We start from the raw sequence: 18,701 nt of genomic DNA on the forward strand, positions 1-18,701 counted from the left end.
GCCTGGCTTGGCCAGACATGGCTCAGGGGCCTGGTTGGGTACCCAGCCATTTGTCAGTATGTGAACCACTTGGCTTTCACCCCAAGGGCAGCAAGGAGCCCTTGGCAGCATTTCAACAGGGCAGAGGCCTGACCTCGAGCTGTTAGGGAAGGGAGACAACCTCCAGCTGAGAAAGTAGGCGAAGACCACTTGGAATGTGCTCCTGGTCTCTTGATTGGGCAGAAGGAAGAGGTGTTATGAGATGGCACCTCCTGGCAATCCACAGGGCAGCTGGGGTGGCCCTGCCTTGGGGCTCCTAGCGTCTGAGCTTTTCTTGTCTCCGGGAGGGGGATGTAAGGAGCATCCTGGCTGGAACAGCCCGCGAGCCATAGCCAGTCTGGGAACAGTGAAAACCAGGTGGGAGAAAGAACATGTGCTTGAGGGTTTCTGGGTGGACAACAGGAGGCATGGTCAGTGGTGGGAGTAGGGCAGGAGCTCTGCATGCCCTTGGGGTCTAGGAAGAGAGCTCAGCCCCATGCTTCTAGGATCCCTAGGGTTTGGAGTCCCAAGTACTCAAGTAGCCACCTGGACGTGGTTGAGTTGCCCCACCAGCTGATGAGGACCAGGCCCTACCTCTGCCAGGTTTCATCCAGTGGGGCCGTGCCCCGCCCTCCATCCTCCCAGCAGCTCAGTCTGCAGAAAGGCGAAGAGATGGGGCCCTCAGCTGGCTCAGAAGTGTCTTTAATGACTCCAGATTGTGGCCCCTCCACAGCCCTGGCGTGATCCCCAGCAAGCAGTCAGCAAAGGTCCCCTGAGAGTTTCAGGAGGGGGTCCAGGGACCTCGGGCCTGGAGGGATTGGGCCATCCTCTTTCTGTGTGACCTGGGAGTGAGGGAAAGCTAGGTCGTTCTGCTTGTTCTGCCAGCTTGCCCCCTCCCCCTCCCTCGCCTCTGGTACCTTTGGTGGCTGCTCGGCGGAGGCTGCAGGAAGGGGGTCCCAAGTACAGGGCTTTTGGGTGCTGCACATCTCACAACCAGGTCGGCTGGGGGCATTGATGAATGTGCAGGAAGGGCAGGACCAGCCAGGCTGGAGAGGTGGGGAGACACGTGCTGCTTCTCTTTCCTTCCAGTGCCCAGAGTCCCAGGCCCACCCTGCCCAGCCTCTTACCCACCTGAAGGGGGCTGGGGAGGCTGGAGCTGGCTGGCTGAGGAGCTCTGGGCAGCCCCAGTGACTGAGGAAACAGGCGACTTAGTTCCCCCTCCATCTTCTGGGGGCCCTGAGGGCTGCGTCCTGAAGCAGACGAGGTGGGGCTCAGGGGTGTGTCAGCCTGCACCTCGCCTTCCTCATCCCGTCCACGTCAAGGGCTCACCTGGGGCTTCTCGAGGGGCTGAGAGCAGGTAGAGGAAAGCAGGATCTCCATCCCGCCGAACCCCATAGGAAGCAAGGCTGCACTCGGGCACACACAGGCACCGCCCGATGACCCAGCGCTGCACGGCCGGTGGGAAGCCAAACTCCGAGAACACCTGGGGCCAGAGCATCAGGGCCAGGCAGTGTCACTGAAGGCCCCCTGCTCCCGGCGGGGCTCCCCAGACCCCATGCTCACCTGCTCCTGGAGGGTTGCAATGGTGCAGTGGGGATGAACTTGCAGCGAGACGTGGGCAGAGGACGCAGCATCTTCAACTGTGACCTGTAGCCTGGGCCAGAATATAGGTCAGGGGGAAAGATGGGGGTCTTGGAAGGGTTGGGATGTTAGAGGGAAGAAGGCCTCACCTGATGGGGCCAGGAGGGAAGCAGGCCTCCTGGAGCTGGACATTGAGGGCCACGTGATGTTGGGCCAGGATGGCTGCTGCTTGGGCTGCCCTCTTCTCATCCCCATCCTCAATGGCCCGGGCCAGGTGCCCCACCAGTTCTTCTGCAGGGAGAGAGAAAAGCCATCAGAGCTGAACACGGACTGCTGCTTCCAACCCCCTCCGCCACCTGCCTTTACCTTTCTCCACAGAGTTTCCCGGGTTCCAGCAAAGATCCACCTTGGGTTGTGGGGCCTGGAGTGTGGGCACTTCAGGGGGACTGGGCGGGGAAACAGGGCACATTTCTGGGCCCAGGGCTTGGGGCAGGCTGCCTAGGAGGGAAGATGTGGGGTGGGCTGGGGTCTCCTGAGATCCAGCCCCCAAACCAAGTACTCACCCAGGCCTCTGCTCTCTGACCTCAGGTTTCTAGGACATTTGCCACCTCCTTGCTCACCTCAGCCCATGCCAGGGCTCTTGACCACACATTAAGCTAGAACCCCCCCAACCTTGTCCCTTGCAAACCCCTAAAAGGTCCCTGCCAACTCCTCGGAGCTGAAGCTGCACTTGGCTTATTCCTTAGGCTATGGCACACTTCTGGACTCTTCTGTCTAGCCCCACCTAGGTCCTTCCGCCAAAGAGGCCCTGTCAGTCCGCCAGGGATGCTCCCTTGGCCTCAACCAAACATCCTCGGGAGGAGCCTACTTTTTCCTGCTCACCAGGAGCCCTGCAGTTAGGATGGTCTCCTCTTGATGCCGTCAGGGACAGGACACCTTGGTGGCTCCCATTCCGAACAAACCCTCCTGGGCCACTGCTTGCTCAGGGCGCCCTTCCAGAGCTGGTTGTGCTGCTGTCTCCCCTTCTCACCTTCCACGTGAGTCCCAGCCCACCCGTTACTGATGCAGCTCCTGTGATGGCTCAGTATTCTGAGCTGTCCGCCCGCTGAGATCAGGGCTCCTGAGGGCCCAGGACCAGGCCCGGCCCAGGCGTGGCTGAGCCCCCGAGATCACAGCACACTCTTCCCTGGGGGCGTTTGTATCTGCTGCTTCCGGACCACACTAGGATCTTCAAATCTCACTCGTGTCACCTCAATGAAGCCTTCCTTGCCACCCAATTTAAAATGCAAACCCCTCCCTTCCAGCACTCCATCTCCTCACCATCTGACAGAATTTTACTTTTTTCCCCCAACTTAAATATGTATGTATGTATATGTATATTTTGGAATGGGGAGAAAAACAAAGGGAGAGGGAGAAAGAATCTCAAGCTGACTCCACACTGAGCACAGAGCCAACGCGGGGCTCGATCTCACGACCTTGAGATCATGACCTGAGCAGAAATCAAGAGTCGCTCAACCAACTGAGCCACCCAAGTGGCCCCCAACTTGAGTATTTTTTAATCGAGGGGCACTTGGGTGGCTCAGTTGGTGGAGCATGTGACTCTTGATCCTGGGGTCGTGAGTTCAAGCCCCATGTTGGGTGTAGGGATTACATACACACATAAATAAAGAACGCCTGGGTGGCTCAGTCAGTCAAGCGTCTGCCTTTAGCTCAGGTCATGATCCCAGGGTCCTGTGCTCGAGTGCCGCATCCGGCTCCCTGCTCAGTGGGCAGTCTGCTTCTCTCTCTGCCCCTCACCACCACTTGTGCACTCTCTCTCTCAAATAAATAAAATCTTTTAAAATAATAAATAAAAAATAGGGGTGCCTGGGTGGCTCAGTTGTTGAGCGTCTGCCTTCGGCTCAGGGCGTGATCCTGGTGTTCCGGGATCGAGCCCCACATCGGGCTCCTCCGCTGGGAGCCTGCTTCTTCCTCTCCCACTCCCCCTGCTTGTGTTCCCTCTCTCGCTGGCTGTCTCTCTGTCACATAAATAAATAAAATCTTTAAAAAAATAAAATAAATAAAATAATAAATAATAAATAAACTTCACCTAATAAATATTTTTGGACTGACACACAAGGTTCCATTAGTTCTAAGTGTGTGACACAGTGATTCCACAAGTCTGCACACAACGCTATGCTCACTGCAAGTGTATGTTACCTATATTATATGTCTGCCTCCCCTCTGGGAAATACAGGATTCAAGAGGGCAGGATTTGAAGTTTGATTCATCGCTATTGTCCAAGGCCAATAAAATGCAGTTAGGACAGAGCGGAAAAGCTGAATACACGAGCTGAACGAATGAATGAACAACCTCCCTCCTCCAAGAGTGCTGTGTTGTCTGGGCCTCTCTTAGGTCACATCGTATGGTTTTCTTCTGCCCTCTGGCAGCTCTTCCTGACACATTTATGAGCCCTTTCCTTTTCTTGCTGTGTGTCCTGTCAGATTCTCTCTTGCTTCTCCCTCCTGGCTACCTGGGTTGACCTTTTTCTACAGCCAATTCTTTACTTCTTCAGAGCCCCACCCCCAGCCCAGATCCACCTAACTAGCCCCTCTCCCTTCCATGCTCTTTCTCTCTCACAGTACTTCTCCTCCAGCTTTCTGTCTCAACCACTAACTCTTCCGTTTAAATAGCCTCGAAATCCAGCCAATTCCATCTCCTACACATCTCTGAAACAACCTTCTCTCCTCGCATCTGCATCACTTCTTAACCAGTCTTAGGTTGTCGAATGTGAGCCTGTCACTCTTCCACTAGGAATACGTCCCTATTGCTCCTGATGCCGTCTATGCTTATCCAGATCCTGAGGGCCTGCCTGCTCTGCCCCCCTCCACATTTGTCTGGTACTCCAGGCTCCAGCTTTTCAGCTTGGATTCCTTTTTCTCCACTTCTCCCTCCTGGGAGCTCCCCAGAACCCACCAGTGGGTAAAGTGGGCCCTGCTTTCCCACTGCTTCCCCCATCCAGGCCTGGGGGCTGGGGCTACTCCTGCTCTCTCCCAGCACTCACAATCCCTGCCCAGCCAAATGAATCTTTTCCAGAGCACTAACCATTCTGTCCCTCCATGGTGGCACCTCGGACTAGCGCTGCCCACCGCTGAGCTTCCTGGGGGTTGAGGAAGTGCAGGCTGAGGGTCCCAGGCCCTCCCGGTGGAGGCTGCAGCTCATGCTGGCTGGGGCCTCGGACCGTGTAGGAAACTGACTCCAAGGGCCACTCCAAACTGCCACGGAGGAAGGGAGAGTCCAGGCTCAGTGTCTCCCGCCAGCATACACTGCAGTGAACCAAAGGAACACGAGGTCACATTCATAGGCAACTTACACTGTCCTAAGCCCTTTACTCATATTACCTTACGAAACCCTCAGGGGACACCTCTAAAAGTAGGCAGTAAAGCCTTTGTCCCCATCCTACAGACGAGGAAACGAAAGCAAGGGCACGTGAACTGCTCAAGGGCACACAGCCGGCCTGCAGAGGGAACCGGCCCCGGTCTCGCGCCCCCGCCGCCCCCACTCACCGCCCCGGGCCCCGCGCCCAGCAGCTCCAGCCGGAAACGCCCGGGCCGCTCAGGATCCGTGCTCAGCTGCAGCTTCCGCAGCTGTGCCTCGGCGTCCGGCCCCGCGCCCAGTGGCCTCACCGCGGCGTGCACAGCCAGGAGCACCGAGGCCGAGGCCGAGGCCGGGTCCGAGGGCGGCGCCATCTCCGGTCCGGCCCCGACCCAGACCCCCCCAAGCCCGCTTCCGTGGGCTCGGGCCTCTGAGCGCCTCCGCCGACCGGAAACTGGGGCCGCGAGCCTGGGGTTCCGGCTGTGGCCAGAGCGTCGGAGCCCGGGTCTGACCCTCCTGCTTTGCTCAGGATGGACACGGCCTAGCGGCTCGGCGGGCGGAGGCTGCAGTCTAGCGGTCAGTGTCCACCCAGTCGCGCCGGGCAGGAGCTGGACGCCGTTCCCAAGAGCCTTCCGGCCCGCCCCCCGCCGCCCGCTGGGCTGCCCGGCCCACCCCCGCAGTGGGTCGCCAGCCACCCTAGGAACACTGGCTGGTCCCTAGGCGACCCGGAGGCGAGACAAGACAGGCCGCAACCAATGAGCGCCAGGGAAGGAGGCGGGTTCGCATGCCAAGGAAGAATGACGGACAGGCGCCGCAGCCAGTAGAAGTGGATGCTAGGAGTGAATGGCGGGAGACGCTCCCAATGGCTATCCGAGCTCTCGATCCCGGCGGCGGGAGCGGGCCATTCAGGGGCTGGGGGCCGGGCCTTGCGGACGCTTGTTGTTGTCCGGCCCGGAGAGGCAGAGGTCGCTTGCTCGCTCCTTTGCTTGTTCGGGCCTTGTGTGGCGGTCGGCGGGCAGGTCGGTCGCGGTAGTCGGTCGCCGTGCAGGGGCGAGGCTATGTCGCGGTGGCAGCCCGGCAGGGCCGGCAGGGCCTGGAGTAACGGGACGTCGCCGCGGAGCCTCTTCCCCCGGATACAGTGCGGCCCGAAGGGAGGCCGCGGCACCGCCCTCCGGTCCTGAGGAGCTCGCGCTGCCCGGAGCCCTCACCGCCTTCTTACCCGCGCCGACGTCAACCGGCCCGACCCGGCCCGGCCTGGCCACAGCGAGCGCTGCGCAAGCAGGTAGGTGTCCGCCCTGTGCCGGGCGCCGAGTCGGGGCCTCCTGAACTCCAGCCCCCAGCGGACTTCGCGCTAGCGCGCGTGCGCGTCCCGGGGCGCACGGCCTCCTGGGATTTGTAGTTCTCCGCGGCTAGCTTGGGGTTTTCCTTAGCCCCGGCGGAGAGGCGGGTGCGGCCAGGCTGACGCTGGAGCGCCCTAGCCGCCGGCCGACAGGCCCTTCGGGGGTCGTGGTGCCTGCCTCTGTTCCTTGGTACCCGAAGAATTAGGCGGACTTGCGGAGAAGAACGGAGAAGCCTATGGGTTTGCACTCTACCTTGCTAGAAACCCTGTAGAACAGGGAAAAGCGCTGCGTCCAGGTGACTGCAGGGCCCCAGCCCCAGGTGTGCTGGATCCTAACCTGGTGCAGGTTCTTACCCTAGCTGAGGGGCTTAGCCCGAGGGGTACTGCAGGAGTCCTGTGCGTTCGCGGGCTCATAGTGCCCCCCTCCCCGGTGGGTGAGGCTCTTATGTCGGGATGAACGGTGGTCCAGGGAGATAAACCAGCGAGCCCTAGCATGAGCAGGATCCCTGGGACGCCCCCAGGTATCGGGGCAGGGGGAAGGGGGTTGGCTGAGCTGGAGCCTGGGCTTGCCCCTGTCAGGTAACAAGATCTAGTTTCTCTCTCCTGCTAGTGCTGAGAGCTTAGGAGTAAGCTGCAGGAGGGGCCCAGCTTGTTTCTAACAGCTCCACTTACCGGGTAGGGAGGCCAAAGGCTGAGCCCCAGGAGCCAGATACTCAGGGACTGGCCTCCCATCCTCAGGCAGCACTAGCCCCTCCGAGCACAGGACCCCTTCCCCAAGGAAATGAAGCTGTTGGAGAACTCGAGCTTCGAGGCCATCAACTCACAGCTGACAGTGGAGACTGGAGATGCCCACATCATCGGCAGGTGAGGCTTGGGCTCCATGGGCCTCCGGGGTCACGACGTCCTAGCCCAGAGTTGAACCTGACGGGCGGCATGTTCCGTGGTCCCCCTGCACCTTGTAGGATTGAGAGCTACTCGTGTAAGATGGCAGGAGACGACAAGCACATGTTTAAGCAGTTCTGCCAAGAGGGCCAGCCCCATGTGCTAGAGGCGCTGTCTCCACCCCAGACCTCGGGCCTCAGCCCCAGCAGGTGAGCCAGGGCAGATTCTGCCCACCGTGGGCTGTGGGGGTGCAGGCAGTGCTGGGCTGATACTTTTTTTCCGTGCAGACTGAGCAAGAGCCAAGGTGGTGAGGATGAGGGCCCGTTAAGCGACAAGTGCAGCCGCAAGACCCTCTTCTACCTGATCGCCACGCTCAATGAGTCCTTCCGGCCTGACTATGACTTCAGCACAGCCCGAAGCCATGAATTCAGCAGGGAACCCAGCCTCAGCTGGGTGAGGGTCAGGCTGGGGGGAGGGGCCCGAAGCCCCACAGCTGTGCTTACTAGGCTCGGCCCAGTTCATGCCCTGTGTCCTGCCTCCTGAGTCAGTCCCAACTGTGACCATCCTAGGTGGTGAACGCAGTCAACTGCAGTCTGTTTTCGGCGGTACGGGAGGACTTCAAGGCCCTGAAGCCACAGCTGTGGAACGCAGTAGATGAGGAGATCTGCCTGGCCGAATGTGACATCTACAGGTGGGCTGGCATCCCTGCAGGTGGGCTCTGGGTGTGTGTGGCACGTGGGCCTTCATACCACCTCTTGCCCCACACTCCCCAGTTACAACCCAGACTTGGACTCAGATCCCTTTGGGGAGGATGGCAGCCTCTGGTCCTTCAACTACTTCTTCTACAACAAGCGGCTGAAGCGGATAGTCTTCTTCAGCTGCCGCTCCATCAGGTTGGCACCTGTCCGCCTCCTTTCCCTTAGCTCCTGCTTGGCCCACACACCATTTCCCCAGCCGTGCCCACCCCACTCCTGACTTTGTCTTCCCTGGACATCCTCCCTGGGGTCAGCAACAGGCCAGGGATAGGCAGTCCTAAGACCAGTTCCCACACCTCCCCCAGTGGATCCACCTATACCCCCTCGGAGGCCGGCAACGAGCTGGACATGGAGCTGGGAGAGGAGGAGGAGGAGGAGGAGGAAGAGAGCGGAGGTGGAGGCAGTGAGGGCGGACCCGAGGAGACAAGCGCCATGGAGGAGGACAGGTGCGTGGTGGTTGCTGGAGCCAGGGGTGGGCACCCCTCTGCCTGATCTCCTGGGTGCTGGCTCCTCCAAGCTCACTGTGTGCCACCTTCTACCCAGGGTCCCGGTGATCTGTATGTGAGGATGAGGAACAGAGGCCCCAGCTTCATTCAGCTTCAACCAGTGCCTGGAACTGTCCACTCGAGGGGCCCCAGGGCCTCCCCAGCCGGTGGTCAGCCCCTGGCCCTGCCACGGCTCCAGCGCCGCCCAAGGCCACGCCCACCTAGCCCTTTGGCTCCCGCCTACAGATGTCTACTCACCCCCACAGGCTCCAGCTGCCCTAGTTGTGGTTGGTCTGGACAGCACAGGGCCTGCTGGGAAGAGCCACTGCCCTGTCCCAGTGAACTGACATAGGCAGGGACAGCTGGACTACAGAGTTTATTTTTGTATTTTGTGCCGGATCAGGCGTGGGCCTGCACACTCCAGCCCAAAGGGCCTGAGATCCAGTCAGCAGGCCCCTGCAGTCACCACCTTGGGTTTGGCCAGCCCCTGGCACCCACCTGTACCCCCCCCCGCCACTTCGCCCATTGGGCAGCGTGCACTGAGTGTCACTTTGCTGCAGCTGTTTGTTTCCAATAAAAATTTCTGTGACTTAGTGGGGACCTAGGCTCTGTGCTGTGTTGGGGGGTGGGGTCTGCGTCGAAGGCGGGGCCTGTGGCGTCTGGTAGCCTAGCAACGGTCTTAGGGGCCCCTAAGACCGTTGAGCCGCCTGGACCTGCAGCTGCTGGAATGGAGACTGAAGTGTCAGATGCGAGCAACCCCTATTCAGTAGAAGGCGACAGCCTGCTGCTGGACCTGGACCTGTATGATGTTGACAGCTACGACATCCCGGACCCAGGGCTGCTCAAGGAAAAGAATGGTGAGGTGGCCTGGCGTCGCCCCCCAGATGCCCACATGACAGCAGGCATTTCTTGCTCGGGCAGGCGTTCTGTCTGCTGCGATGCCACACTCCGGGGGTAGGCCCTCAACCCAGCAGGGCCCTGCAGAGAGGGCCTGCCTCCAGCCTCCAGGGTGAGGGGTCCCAGACCGCACAGTGACCGCGCTTCCACTGCTGACCTGCAGAGTTGTTTTCGGAGCCGGTCCCGAGGCTTTTTACCAGCAGCTCGCGGTGGCAGAACATGACCCCACGTGCCCGTGCTCGCCAGCTGTGGCTGCTCCTACGTGCAGGCCTCCATGACTTCGTGGAAAAGGTGGGGCTTACCTGTGGGCCCTGCCTCGAGGCCTCTTCTCTGGCCCACCTCTTCCCCTAGGTGTCCCTACTACGCCCCCAGCCCAGATCCCCTTGGCTCCCCTAGGCAGGCGCACTACCTCTCCAGCCCCCCACCCCCACCCCCCAGCTGACTGCAGGCCTGCCCGTCCTGGCCCACAGGAAAAGAGAGGTGAGCTGTGTGTGGCACGCTTGACCCATGGGCTGGAGCCGCTGCGCCACCTGGAAGTGGCAGCTGGGCTGCGCTCGGTGGCACAGGACCCAGTGGGCAGACGCTTCGTGGTGCTGGATGGTGCAGGGCACCTGCACGTGCACAGAGAGGACGGCTGGGCTTACGAGAAGCTACAGGCCCCAGCTGTGCTCTCAGGGCTGGTGGCAGTGCTGGGCCCGCTGGGCGCTGTGAGCCGCTTTGTGGGTTGGGGCCCCGAGGGGCTGGCCATCCTAAGGCCTGACCTCAGCCTGCTATGGCTGAGCAAGCCAGGGGTGGGCAGGATGCTGGGCCATGAACCCATCTGCTGTGTGCCAGTGCCCAGCCTGGGGCTGTTGCTAGTGGCAGAGGCAGGCGGCAGCCTGGTGCTCTGGAAGTTCCGTTCAGGGGGTCGCCGCCTGGTGCCATGTGGGTCACCTCTGCAGCTGCCACCAAGCCCTGCAGGTACACTCACCCGTTTGGTTCTGGGGCCCCTGCATTCCCAGCAAGTCCCATGCTGCTTCGCGGCCTGTGGCTCAGCCGTGCTCATCTTTGATCTGCACAACTGGGCTCTCGTAGATGTGCGCCGGGACCTGCACAAAACGTGAGGGGTGCCTGGGGACTGGGAGAAAGGGAGGGTGGTGGGGAGAGGCAAATCCAGGAGGGCAAGCGGGTCATGGCAGGGGCGCAGGTGCTCACACACCGGGAGATGCTGAGTCTGCAAGGGCTTCCTCTTCCCCTTCAGCACTATCTTGGACTTGGCCTACTGCCCAGAGGTAGAGGCCATGGTGACAGCCTCTCGCGACAGCACGGTGAAGGTGTGGGAGGCCGACTGGCGGATCCGCATGGTGTTCATGGGCCACACAGGTGCGCTATACCATTGTAGCCCTTGAGGCCCCGTTCTCTGTCCTCCCTGTGCACGGCCCACGGGACAAGAGCTCTGGGCTGTCCGGAACTTCTGCCAGCTCTAGCCGAGCTTCTCTGCACTGGCCGCATCCCGGGCTGACGGCTCCCCTTCCCTAATCCCCCGGTGCACCCCAGTGACCCATGCCCCTCCCACAGGCCCAGTGACAGCTCTGGCTGCGCTCCCGAACACGTCCCTGGTGCTGTCAGCCTCGCAGGATGGGACGCTGCGCACATGGGACCTGCAGGCGGCAGCACAGGTGGGCGAGGTGGCGCTGAGCTGCTGGGACCGAGACGTGGCGTCTGCGCGCGTGAACCGCCTGCTGGCGCCCGCGGGCCCCAGCTGGCCAGTGCTCTCCTTGAGCGCCAGCAGCGTGGAGTTGTGGCGCGTTCGCGAGCTCTACTCACCGTTGGCGCAGCTGTCGGCGCCAGTGCTTCACTTGCAGGTGGTGTCTGCGCTGCCCCCGCTCCCCCTCCTGCCCGCGCGCCTCGTGTGCGCATGCGCCGACGGCTCGGTCTACCTGGTGTCGGTCGCCACCGGGCGCGCAGTGAGTGCGCTGCTGCTTGAACCTGATGACTGCGCGGCCTCAGTGCTTTATTGCCTACCACGCGAAGCACTGTGGCTGCTGACACGCGCCGGACACCTGGTGTGTGCCAACGCGGCGCGCTGCCCCATGCGCGTGCTGCACCGCGTGTGCCCGCCCCCCGCCCCTGCGCCCAGGCCCTGCTGCCTGCACCTCTACAGCCACCTCACAGACCCCGGTGGCGCGTTTGCCAGCTGGGAGGCCGTGTGCAGGCATGGGGGGGAGCCGTGTCTGAGGGACTTGGCCCGCGCCCGGAAGGACAAGAACCGGTGGGTGCCAGAGCCGGCGACGGCGGGGCGGGGCGGGGCGGCAGTGCCCATGCCGACACGCTGCTGTCCTGCACAGGTACCTGCCCGTGGTGGGGCACACGGACGGCACCCTATCGGTCCTGGAGTGGCGCTGCTCGGAGACCGTCTTCCAAACCCGGGCACACAGCCCGGGCCCCGTCACCGCCATCGCGTCTACCTGGAACAGCATTGTGTCCTCCGGTCCATATCTCCCCTCCCCCTGTAGCTGGCGTGGGAATCCCTCCCCTGCCCCACAAAGGCCCAGCCCTGGCTCCCGTCCCACAGGCGGAGACTTGACCGTGAAGATGTGGCGCGTCTACCCCTATGCCGAGGAGAGCCTGAGCCTGCTGCGTACCTTTTCCTGCTGCCACCCGGCCGTGGCGCTCTGTGCGCTCGGGAAGCGAATCACTGTAGGCTTTGAGGATCCGGACAGCGCCACCTATGGCTTGGTGCAGTTTGGCCTGGGCGACCTCCCCCGCTATGACCACCGGCCCCAGGATGACCCCACGGACCACATCACTGGTGAGGGGGCAGGGCAGAAGTAAAGCCAAGCAGCGGGATGGCGCTGGTCCCTCACCCGAGCCTTGGTGCCTCAGGTCTGTGCTGCTGTCCCGCGCTCAAGCTGTGTGCCTGCTCCAGCCTGGACTGCACGGTCCGCATCTGGACTGCGGAGAACCGCCTGCTGCGGTGGGCTGGGGCGGGAAGGAGGGAGGGAGGGAGGGCTGGGGAGCCTGTGGGCGGCCAGCTGGGCTCTCCTACCTCCACCCCCACCAGAGCCTAGAGGCTGGACAGGGGAACAGGGCCTTGCCCCTGCTAGGGTTGCAGCTTCCTACTTTGTGGAGCAGGGCTGGACTCTTGCCCTCGATGCCCCCCCAGGCTCCTGCAGCTGGATGGCGCCCCTCAGGGCCTGACCTTCAGCAGCAGCAGTGGGGACCTGGTGTTGGCTCTGGGCTCTCGACTCTGCCTGGTATCTCATAGGCTCTACCTGCCCACATCTTACCTGGTTAAGGTACCCAGTGAGCACAGGATGGGCAGGGTGGGCTGCTGCAGGTGGACAAGCCCCCTGAGGCCAGGGCTGTAGGTTCCTTTCTCCTGTTCAGAAGCTGTGCCAGAAGGTCCCCGATGTGGTGGACGACCCTCCGCTACCACTGACCAGCCAGGAGTCACTGACCTCAGCCCAGCTGCAGAGGCTTGCCAGGCTCCATGGGGTGGCCAGTCTTAGGTCTGCTGGCAGGCCCAGCCCAGCCGTCCCGGAGGCCCCTGCCCAGCTCCCCTGAGTCAGGGGCTGGCTGTGCGACCCCAGCACAAGGCCCCAGAGCTCCCAGGCCACTTAGGCCACCCCAAGCCGATCCCAGCCCCGGAATCCCTCCTCCTGCCAGAAGCCTGGCCGCCCCCGCCCCCAGGTCCTTGTCCCAGCACCCACCCAGTCCCACCAGTGATGACACCCAGTGTCCCACCTGTACCCGTCCTTGTCTGCAGCACAGACTTGTCTTTCACCCATCGCCAGATGGCAACAGCTCAGCAGCCAGTGTTGGAGGAGGTGGGTGGGTCCTGACCCCTCACCACCCCAAAGCCCCAACCCTGCACCCGGCCCAGGCCCAGGCCACTCCCGTTCAGTCCTTGGGATAGGCCTGGGGTCACTGTGGTTGTCTGGGAAGGAGATGACCCTTGTTCGCTCCCCCAGGACTTGGAAGCCCTAGTTGCCCGGGATCAAGACCTTCAGCAGCTGAGGCTGGGGCTGGTGGTCCCGGCTGCCCAGCCCCCACCCTCCTGGCAACAGCGGCAGGAGGCGTTTGACAACTACGTTCGCCTGATCTACGGCCCTGGCTTGCTGGTGGGTGCGAAGCCTCCCCCGGCCTTAGCCCTGACTCCAGGTCCTCCCTTCGCCCCCGGCCTCTGACACTGCCTGTCTCACCTGCATCCCTCCCAGGACACGCCTTCTGGAAGAACGTTCCAGCGGTGGAAAACCGTGACCCTCACCGTGGAGAGAGAGACCTGGGACCTGCGCACCTTACCCAGAGCTGCCAGCGGTCTTTGGCAGCCCGGGGTCTGCACGGAAGCCCCAAAGGTGCCAGCAGCCCTCCCCCGACAGGACCCGGGAGCCATGGACCAGCACTTTGCCAACCCTCTCCGAGTCCCTCTGCCTATCCCACCCACACACCGGGGGGTGCACAGCAGGGCATCCCAGGTAAGGCCTCCCACCCCTCCCACCTCTGCCCTGACCCCAGGACCCTGCGGCCAGCCTCTGACAATATCTCCCTCACCGAAGCTGCTGGCCCGCTCCTCCCTGAGCAGTAACCTGGGCCTCAGTCTGGACCTGCAGCTGCAGGTGGAGCGGCTGCAAGGGGAGAAGCCTGTGGTCCTGGGCCCGCCGTCCCTGCACCTACAGCACAGGGTGAGGGGTGCCGCCTGCCCAGGAGCAGGGCTGCAGGGGCGCTGGGGGTCTGTGCTCGGCTCTGAGCCCCTCTCTTGTCCCCAGGTCCCCCTCTTGAGGAAGAGGCGGCCCAAGGAGCCTCTCTCCAACCTCCGAGGCTTTTTTCCTGCTGTTATTCGGCCCTACAAGGTGAGAGCCCCTTGCTCTTCCCAGAGGCACCTCCCTCTAGGGGGCAACCTTCTTATGTCCCCCATCTTCCCTTTGTTGCAAATCTTGTGCTCAAATCTGACCTGAGAGCCATGCCCGCCCACAGCCCTCTACCCACCTCCTGGCCAGCCCAGTTTGGGTGCTGCTGTTCTCTGGGGACCAGCTGCCAGAGAGCCAGAGATTCCTGGAGAAGACACCAGGCCAAGCCAGAGCCTCCGACAGCTGATTGTGCCTGCACACTTCCTCCCCAGTTAAAGTGCTGGGTGGGTCCTGTATGAATTCTGGAACACCAGAGTCCTCTCCCTTTAGTGGAGTGAAGTCAGCAGGAGCTGGCCCCTTGCAATCTATCTCCTTCCAACCTCTCCCACCCCAGATATCCAGACAGGCCTCTCTGCAAGCACATTCTGGTACTGTCAGCTGCCCAGGTGGGTGCTGGTCCTTCTCGCAGCTCTACCATCTACCCAACCCCTCAACGCCCCCCTCCAAGTTCCTGCCACCGACCCCTCTGCTCCTTATAGACATCCCTGTTCCAGGGCTGAGGCCCCAGTCCTGTGGAGAGTGTGCGGGGGTGTCAGTGTTCCCCAGAGGCCAGCAGCTGCCCAGACTTCCTCCTTTCCTCCTCCGTCATCACAGTTGATGTCTCACTGACTGCCCTTCAGCCTGGTCTCTAAAGGTTCTTTTTTGCCTGTCTGCGTATTTTGGGCGTCAACTGAGAAAAGAGGCAGAACTGAAATAAAAGCATTTATTTGGGGCTTTAGAATTGCAATTCGGGGAGCACAGATTTGGTAGCAACCCAGACTGAGTCGTGCTGAGGAGTGAAGGCCAGGGTCTGTCTCAGCAAATTGCAGGAGCACTAGGAAACTTACACGAGTTATGATGGGAAAATGTGATCACATTGTACACCTCACTGGTTTTCTGAATACTTTGGTTGCAGGAAAAATAGCCTTTGCAGAGTGTCCACTTTTCTTTTTTAGGATTTTACTTTTAAGCAATCTCTCCACCCAACATGGAGCTCGAACCCACAACCCCGAGATTAAGAATTGCGTGCTCCACGGTCTGAGCCCGCCAGGGGCCCTGCAGAGCGTCCACTTTTTTTGGTCAAGAATGTAGGGGCAGCAGTCTTGTGTTCAGTCTTGGCCCAGTTCCATATAATTCCTCTTTCAAAAACAGGATGAAGTTTTAGTTCCCGAACAGTCTCTAATGTTCAGAGGTTTTACCCGAGTTTGTCTGGACGGGAGTGTGAGCCCAGTTCAGCTCCCCAAGCCCTGGCAGGCTGGGGGTGCTCTGCCAGGTGGTCTCTGGGGTGGGGTGGCGTTCAGGTTCTCAGTCCCCGTGCTGTGTGCCCCCTTCAGGACTGGCAGCGGCCCATCAGCTTCCCCGGCCGCGTGCCCAACTCGGTGGTGCTGCAGCAGATGTGGCTTCACCAGGAGGTCAGCGGCCCCGGAGCCCTCGCCCAGCTCACCAGCCATCGCAGGCGCAAGGCAAGGGGGGCCTGGGGTCTCTCCCTTGGGCTCTACAGGAAGGGGCCTGAGTACCCCCCTCCCCCCCGAGAGTGCCGGCGGACACCTGCGCTCTCCCCTCTGCAGCCAGGAAGTAGCCAGGATGACCTATGGCTGCCCCGGCGCATCAGGCGGCACCCAGCCAAGTGGCGGCAGAAGCTGATCCAGTGGCTGGGGGAAGAGGAGGAGGAGGACGACGAGGACGAGGCGCGGGGTCTGGACTGGTCCTCAGATTCCCTGAGCGCACAAAGGCAGCTCTCTGAGTCAGAGGAGATGGAGGCTCAGGTAGGCGCCGGCTGGGAGCTGGGCTGCCCAGGGCAGAGTGGGTGGAGAGGATGCGCCTGCAGCTGCTGTCGCTCCCGCAGAGCTCCGAGTATCTGACCCCGAAGCGCACGCACTCCGGCACGGCCGCCGGGACCGAGACCTGCTTTCGCCGACCCTGGTACCCCTACGGGCATTCGCTCTGGGAAGAGCGCTACGGGCATCTGCCCGGGTTCCTGCATTTCTTCATCGTCCAGAACTGGTTCAAAAAGCTGTTCCCCCTCTTCACCCTGGAGGTTCGGGGGTCTCGGGCACCTGGGAAGCCCAGGCTGGCGGGGAGGGGCCGTGCCGGGGGCAGGGCCTCAGCACGCCGTACCCGCAGGCCTACCCCGACGTGGGCACGGTGGAGGGCCTGGCCTCTCTGTTCATGGACCTGCTGTGCGAGGCCTCTTGGGCAGACTGCGTGCACATCTTGAAAGCGCTGCTGAGGCTGCTGCCAGACACCAGCAGAGACTTTCGTAACCGGCTGCAGGGCGTCCTTGTGCGCCTGCTCAACCTGGACCAGCCCCCCAGCTTCCAGGTGCACCGCTAGCCCCGCCCCAGCCCCGCCCCCAGCCCCGCCCCGGGCCTCGGCTCCGCCCCTGACGCGCTTCGCCCCTGGGCGCTCAGGACCAGACGCAGAAGCAGTTCGTGATGCTGGCGCTGCAGCTCCTTCTGGCCTGCTCGCTGCAGTCCCGCGAGGTGGTGCTGGAGCTCATGTCCTACTTCCTCTACTCGCCAGCCTCCTGCCGGTGAGTCCTGCTCCCTGCTCGGCCTCCCCACTAGCGGGAGGGACGGGGGAGGCCTCTGGATCAGCGGCTCACACGTGTCCCAGGCCCGAGCTCAGGAAGCTGCTGGACGGGCTCGGCCTTCAGGATCCGCAGGGCTTCCTGTTCCAGGAGATGTTGACCTGGGTCCAGGGCCTGGACGCTGACTCCAAGGCTGCCCTGCGCCAGTGCTGCTGCCAGAAGCTGGAGGAAATGATCCAGAGCCTGCAGGTCCTGATGGGCGAGGGGCGGGGGGCAGGCTATTGGCAGTGGAGCCTCCAGTCTTGCCGCCCACCCCCAGGCTTTCCCCGGGTCTTTGAGGGGAGGGGCGGGGGATCCAGGTGAAGCTGGCCGGTTCTTTGCCTTGCTCTGTATCTGTGCCTCGTGGGTCCTCTCCTGTCCCCCAAACCCACATTTCTGGGGATCTTCCTGCTCCTCCCCGGGAAGGAGTGGGCAGCCAGGTCTCAAGCTTGGGGCCAGGGGCAGAACCGCTCAGGCCTCTCTGCGGGGGGAGGGGGAGCCTCTTGGCTCTGCCCACTGGCTGCTTCCCCCACAGATGGAATGCTTGCAGCCTTCCATGGCCAAGTTGTCAGAGATGCTGCCCAAGGTCTCCCACACCTCGGTGTTTCCATCTCCTCCCAAGGAGGCCCTGTCTCGGATTTCAGTGCTCGTTGGGTCACCTCACATCTCAGTGACACCCTCGGTCCATTCCTGGGCGCCCTCACTGGTGGCCCACGGGGAGCTGGACTTGGCTGTCCTCGAGTCCCGAGCCAAGCCGATGCCTTCCGCGATGCACCTCGGACAGACCAAACGTGTGCTGTCGGAGGCGCTGCCTCCCTTCTGCCCCCCCGAGGTCCACATGCGCTCCTCGGCGCCCGCCGCGCTGCAGGAGGAGCCGCTGCCACTGGAGCAGACGGACTGGTCCCGGTCACAGATGCTGGACCTGGGGCCAATCGACGCGCTCAACTTCTTCTGCGAGCAGCAGCGGGCTCGGCAGCAGGATTTCCTGCAGGAGGAGCTCGAGAGAAGGCGCCCAAGCCCGTGCCCTCCAGAGCCCAGCACAGTACTGCCACAGCCCCGGGATCACTGGTGAGGGGACTGCAAGGCTGGGACAGGGCCTGGGGGACAGCCGAGGGGCTGGGCACATCAGACCTACCTCCTTCCCTTCTAGGCACTACCCCATCCTCCGGCTTCAGGAGGCCGAGGTCCAGAGGTCTCCGAGGAGACTGAGGGGTGAGTGGGGACAGGGGTAGAATTGGACCCCGATGTCTACCTCCACCCTAGCCAAAGTCCCAGGGGGCATCGACCCCACCCTGAGACCTCACTGTCCTGCTGGCCCACAGGCTGGATGCGGTCCCGGCTCTGGGTGGGCCACACCATCAGCAGCTCCATCCGGATGCTGAAGCTGCCGCTGCCAAGAGCGGAGGTCCAGCCTTTCCCGCCGGCCTGGCCCAAGCCTGCGCGTCCGCTGCCACCACTGTTCCTGCAGCCCACCCTGCAGCGCTACTTTCTGCCAGATGATTCGTACCCCGACAGCTGCGGCTGACCGGGCTGCTGGCTTCGGTCTCTTCTTCCCTCCAGCACGGAGTTGAGACGTGGCTCTCCAGCCAGCCGTTCTCCCCTGGAAATAAAGGCCAGGAAAAGGGGTGCTGTCTTCATCTTTGGGGGCTGCAAGTGTGAGTGGAGCAGTCTGGATGGTGTGACGATGTGCCCGTCGGAAGGCAGGAGCTGGGGGCAAGGTGGAGTCTGGAGTGGTCAACCCTGGGTGCAGCAGCATTCCTGCTGGGGGTTGGTCTGTCTGCCAGGAGCGAGACCCATAGTGTGGGCATGTCCCTGCTCAGGCACTCAGCCTGTGTTTATCAGTAAATTACTGGGGTGGGGACTCATGGGCCAGGGAGTGGCCAGGCATGGAGGGAATGGGAGGGTCTAGGTGGCCACACGTGTGTGTGTGTGTGTGTGTGTGTGTGTGTGTGT

At 62.2% G+C, this 18,701-nt stretch overlaps 3 protein-coding genes across 8 annotated transcripts; 2 read left to right on the forward strand and 1 right to left on the reverse strand.

Annotated features, from left to right (window-relative positions):
* Positions 1 to 704: 704 nt before the first annotated feature.
* SHARPIN (SHANK associated RH domain interactor) lies at positions 705 to 5,612 on the reverse strand. 2 transcript variants are annotated; one of them, XM_040625776.1, is made up of 9 exons: positions 5,143 to 5,607; positions 4,684 to 4,856; positions 1,966 to 2,097; positions 1,749 to 1,890; positions 1,582 to 1,672; positions 1,348 to 1,501; positions 1,150 to 1,268; positions 936 to 1,064; positions 705 to 860 (listed from the first exon to the last, which is right to left on the reverse strand). In XM_040625776.1, the coding sequence occupies exons 1-9, from the start codon at positions 5,325 to 5,327 to the stop codon at positions 777 to 779; spliced, it is 1,209 nt and encodes a 402-aa protein (XP_040481710.1). In that variant the 5' UTR covers positions 5,328 to 5,607; the 3' UTR covers positions 705 to 776. The 2 variants fall into 2 exon arrangements, with proteins under 2 accessions (XP_040481710.1, XP_040481711.1); XM_040625777.1 differs by lacking the exon at positions 1,966 to 2,097 and having other exon boundaries at positions 5,143 to 5,612.
* A 91-nt stretch (positions 5,613 to 5,703) lies between these two features.
* MAF1 (MAF1 homolog, negative regulator of RNA polymerase III) lies at positions 5,704 to 9,007 on the forward strand. Of its 5 annotated transcripts, none has more exons than XM_040625781.1 (8): positions 5,704 to 6,235; positions 7,071 to 7,156; positions 7,255 to 7,383; positions 7,462 to 7,627; positions 7,744 to 7,865; positions 7,948 to 8,067; positions 8,184 to 8,375; positions 8,473 to 9,007. In XM_040625781.1, exons 2-8 carry the CDS (start codon positions 7,074 to 7,076, stop codon positions 8,492 to 8,494), a joined length of 834 nt encoding a protein of 277 aa, XP_040481715.1. In that variant the 5' UTR covers positions 5,704 to 6,235; positions 7,071 to 7,073; the 3' UTR covers positions 8,495 to 9,007. The 5 variants fall into 5 exon arrangements, with proteins under 5 accessions (XP_040481715.1, XP_040481714.1, XP_008682290.2 ...); XM_040625780.1 differs by having other exon boundaries at positions 5,705 to 6,235; positions 6,972 to 7,156; XM_008684068.2 differs by having other exon boundaries at positions 5,706 to 6,235; positions 7,031 to 7,156.
* Positions 9,008 to 9,076: 69 nt separating this feature from the next.
* On the forward strand, positions 9,077 to 18,372 carry WDR97 (WD repeat domain 97). The gene is made up of 25 exons (XM_040625779.1): positions 9,077 to 9,271; positions 9,475 to 9,602; positions 9,782 to 10,410; positions 10,552 to 10,673; positions 10,869 to 11,562; positions 11,639 to 11,781; positions 11,866 to 12,102; positions 12,177 to 12,267; positions 12,457 to 12,589; positions 12,681 to 12,802; positions 13,060 to 13,120; positions 13,265 to 13,414; positions 13,511 to 13,768; positions 13,850 to 13,975; positions 14,060 to 14,143; positions 14,560 to 14,568; positions 15,523 to 15,591; positions 15,748 to 15,945; positions 16,026 to 16,217; positions 16,304 to 16,501; positions 16,591 to 16,712; positions 16,796 to 16,958; positions 17,284 to 17,816; positions 17,899 to 17,960; positions 18,071 to 18,372. The coding sequence occupies exons 1-25, from the start codon at positions 9,142 to 9,144 to the stop codon at positions 18,271 to 18,273; spliced, it is 4,857 nt and encodes a 1,618-aa protein (XP_040481713.1). The 5' UTR covers positions 9,077 to 9,141; the 3' UTR covers positions 18,274 to 18,372.
* The last annotated feature ends 329 nt before the right edge of the window (positions 18,373 to 18,701 follow it).

The sequence above is a fragment of the Ursus maritimus genome, unplaced genomic scaffold, assembly GCF_017311325.1.
Source record: "Ursus maritimus isolate PB19 unplaced genomic scaffold, ASM1731132v1 scaffold_9, whole genome shotgun sequence".
In the NCBI taxonomy this organism is placed as follows: Eukaryota; Metazoa; Chordata; class Mammalia; order Carnivora; family Ursidae; genus Ursus; species Ursus maritimus.

Bases quoted from the DNA above. Each gene is read 5' to 3' on its own strand.
- MAF1 (XM_040625781.1), top strand. From the start codon at position 7,074: ATGAAGCTGTTGGAGAACTCGAGCTTCGAGGCCATCAACTCACAGCTG. The intron at 7,157-7,254 runs GTGAGGCTTGGG...TGCACCTTGTAG, and splicing joins GATGCCCACATCATCGGCAG to GATTGAGAGCTACTCGTGTA. The intron at 8,068-8,183 runs GTTGGCACCTGT...CCCTGGGGTCAG, and splicing joins TTCAGCTGCCGCTCCATCAG to CAACAGGCCAGGGATAGGCA.
- SHARPIN (XM_040625776.1), bottom strand. From the start codon at position 5,327: ATGGCGCCGCCCTCGGACCCGGCCTCGGCCTCGGCCTCGGTGCTCCTG. The intron at 4,857-5,142 runs GAGTGGGGGCGG...CTTCCTCCGTGG, and splicing joins GGCGCGGGGCCCGGGGCGGT to CAGTTTGGAGTGGCCCTTGG. The intron at 1,269-1,347 runs GTGAGCCCTTGA...CGTCTGCTTCAG, and splicing joins AGCCCCTCGAGAAGCCCCAG to GACGCAGCCCTCAGGGCCCC.
- WDR97 (XM_040625779.1), top strand. From the start codon at position 9,142: ATGGAGACTGAAGTGTCAGATGCGAGCAACCCCTATTCAGTAGAAGGC. The intron at 11,782-11,865 runs GTCCATATCTCC...CCCGTCCCACAG, and splicing joins GAACAGCATTGTGTCCTCCG to GCGGAGACTTGACCGTGAAG. The intron at 12,803-13,059 runs GTCTGCTGGCAG...CCTTGTCTGCAG, and splicing joins CATGGGGTGGCCAGTCTTAG to CACAGACTTGTCTTTCACCC.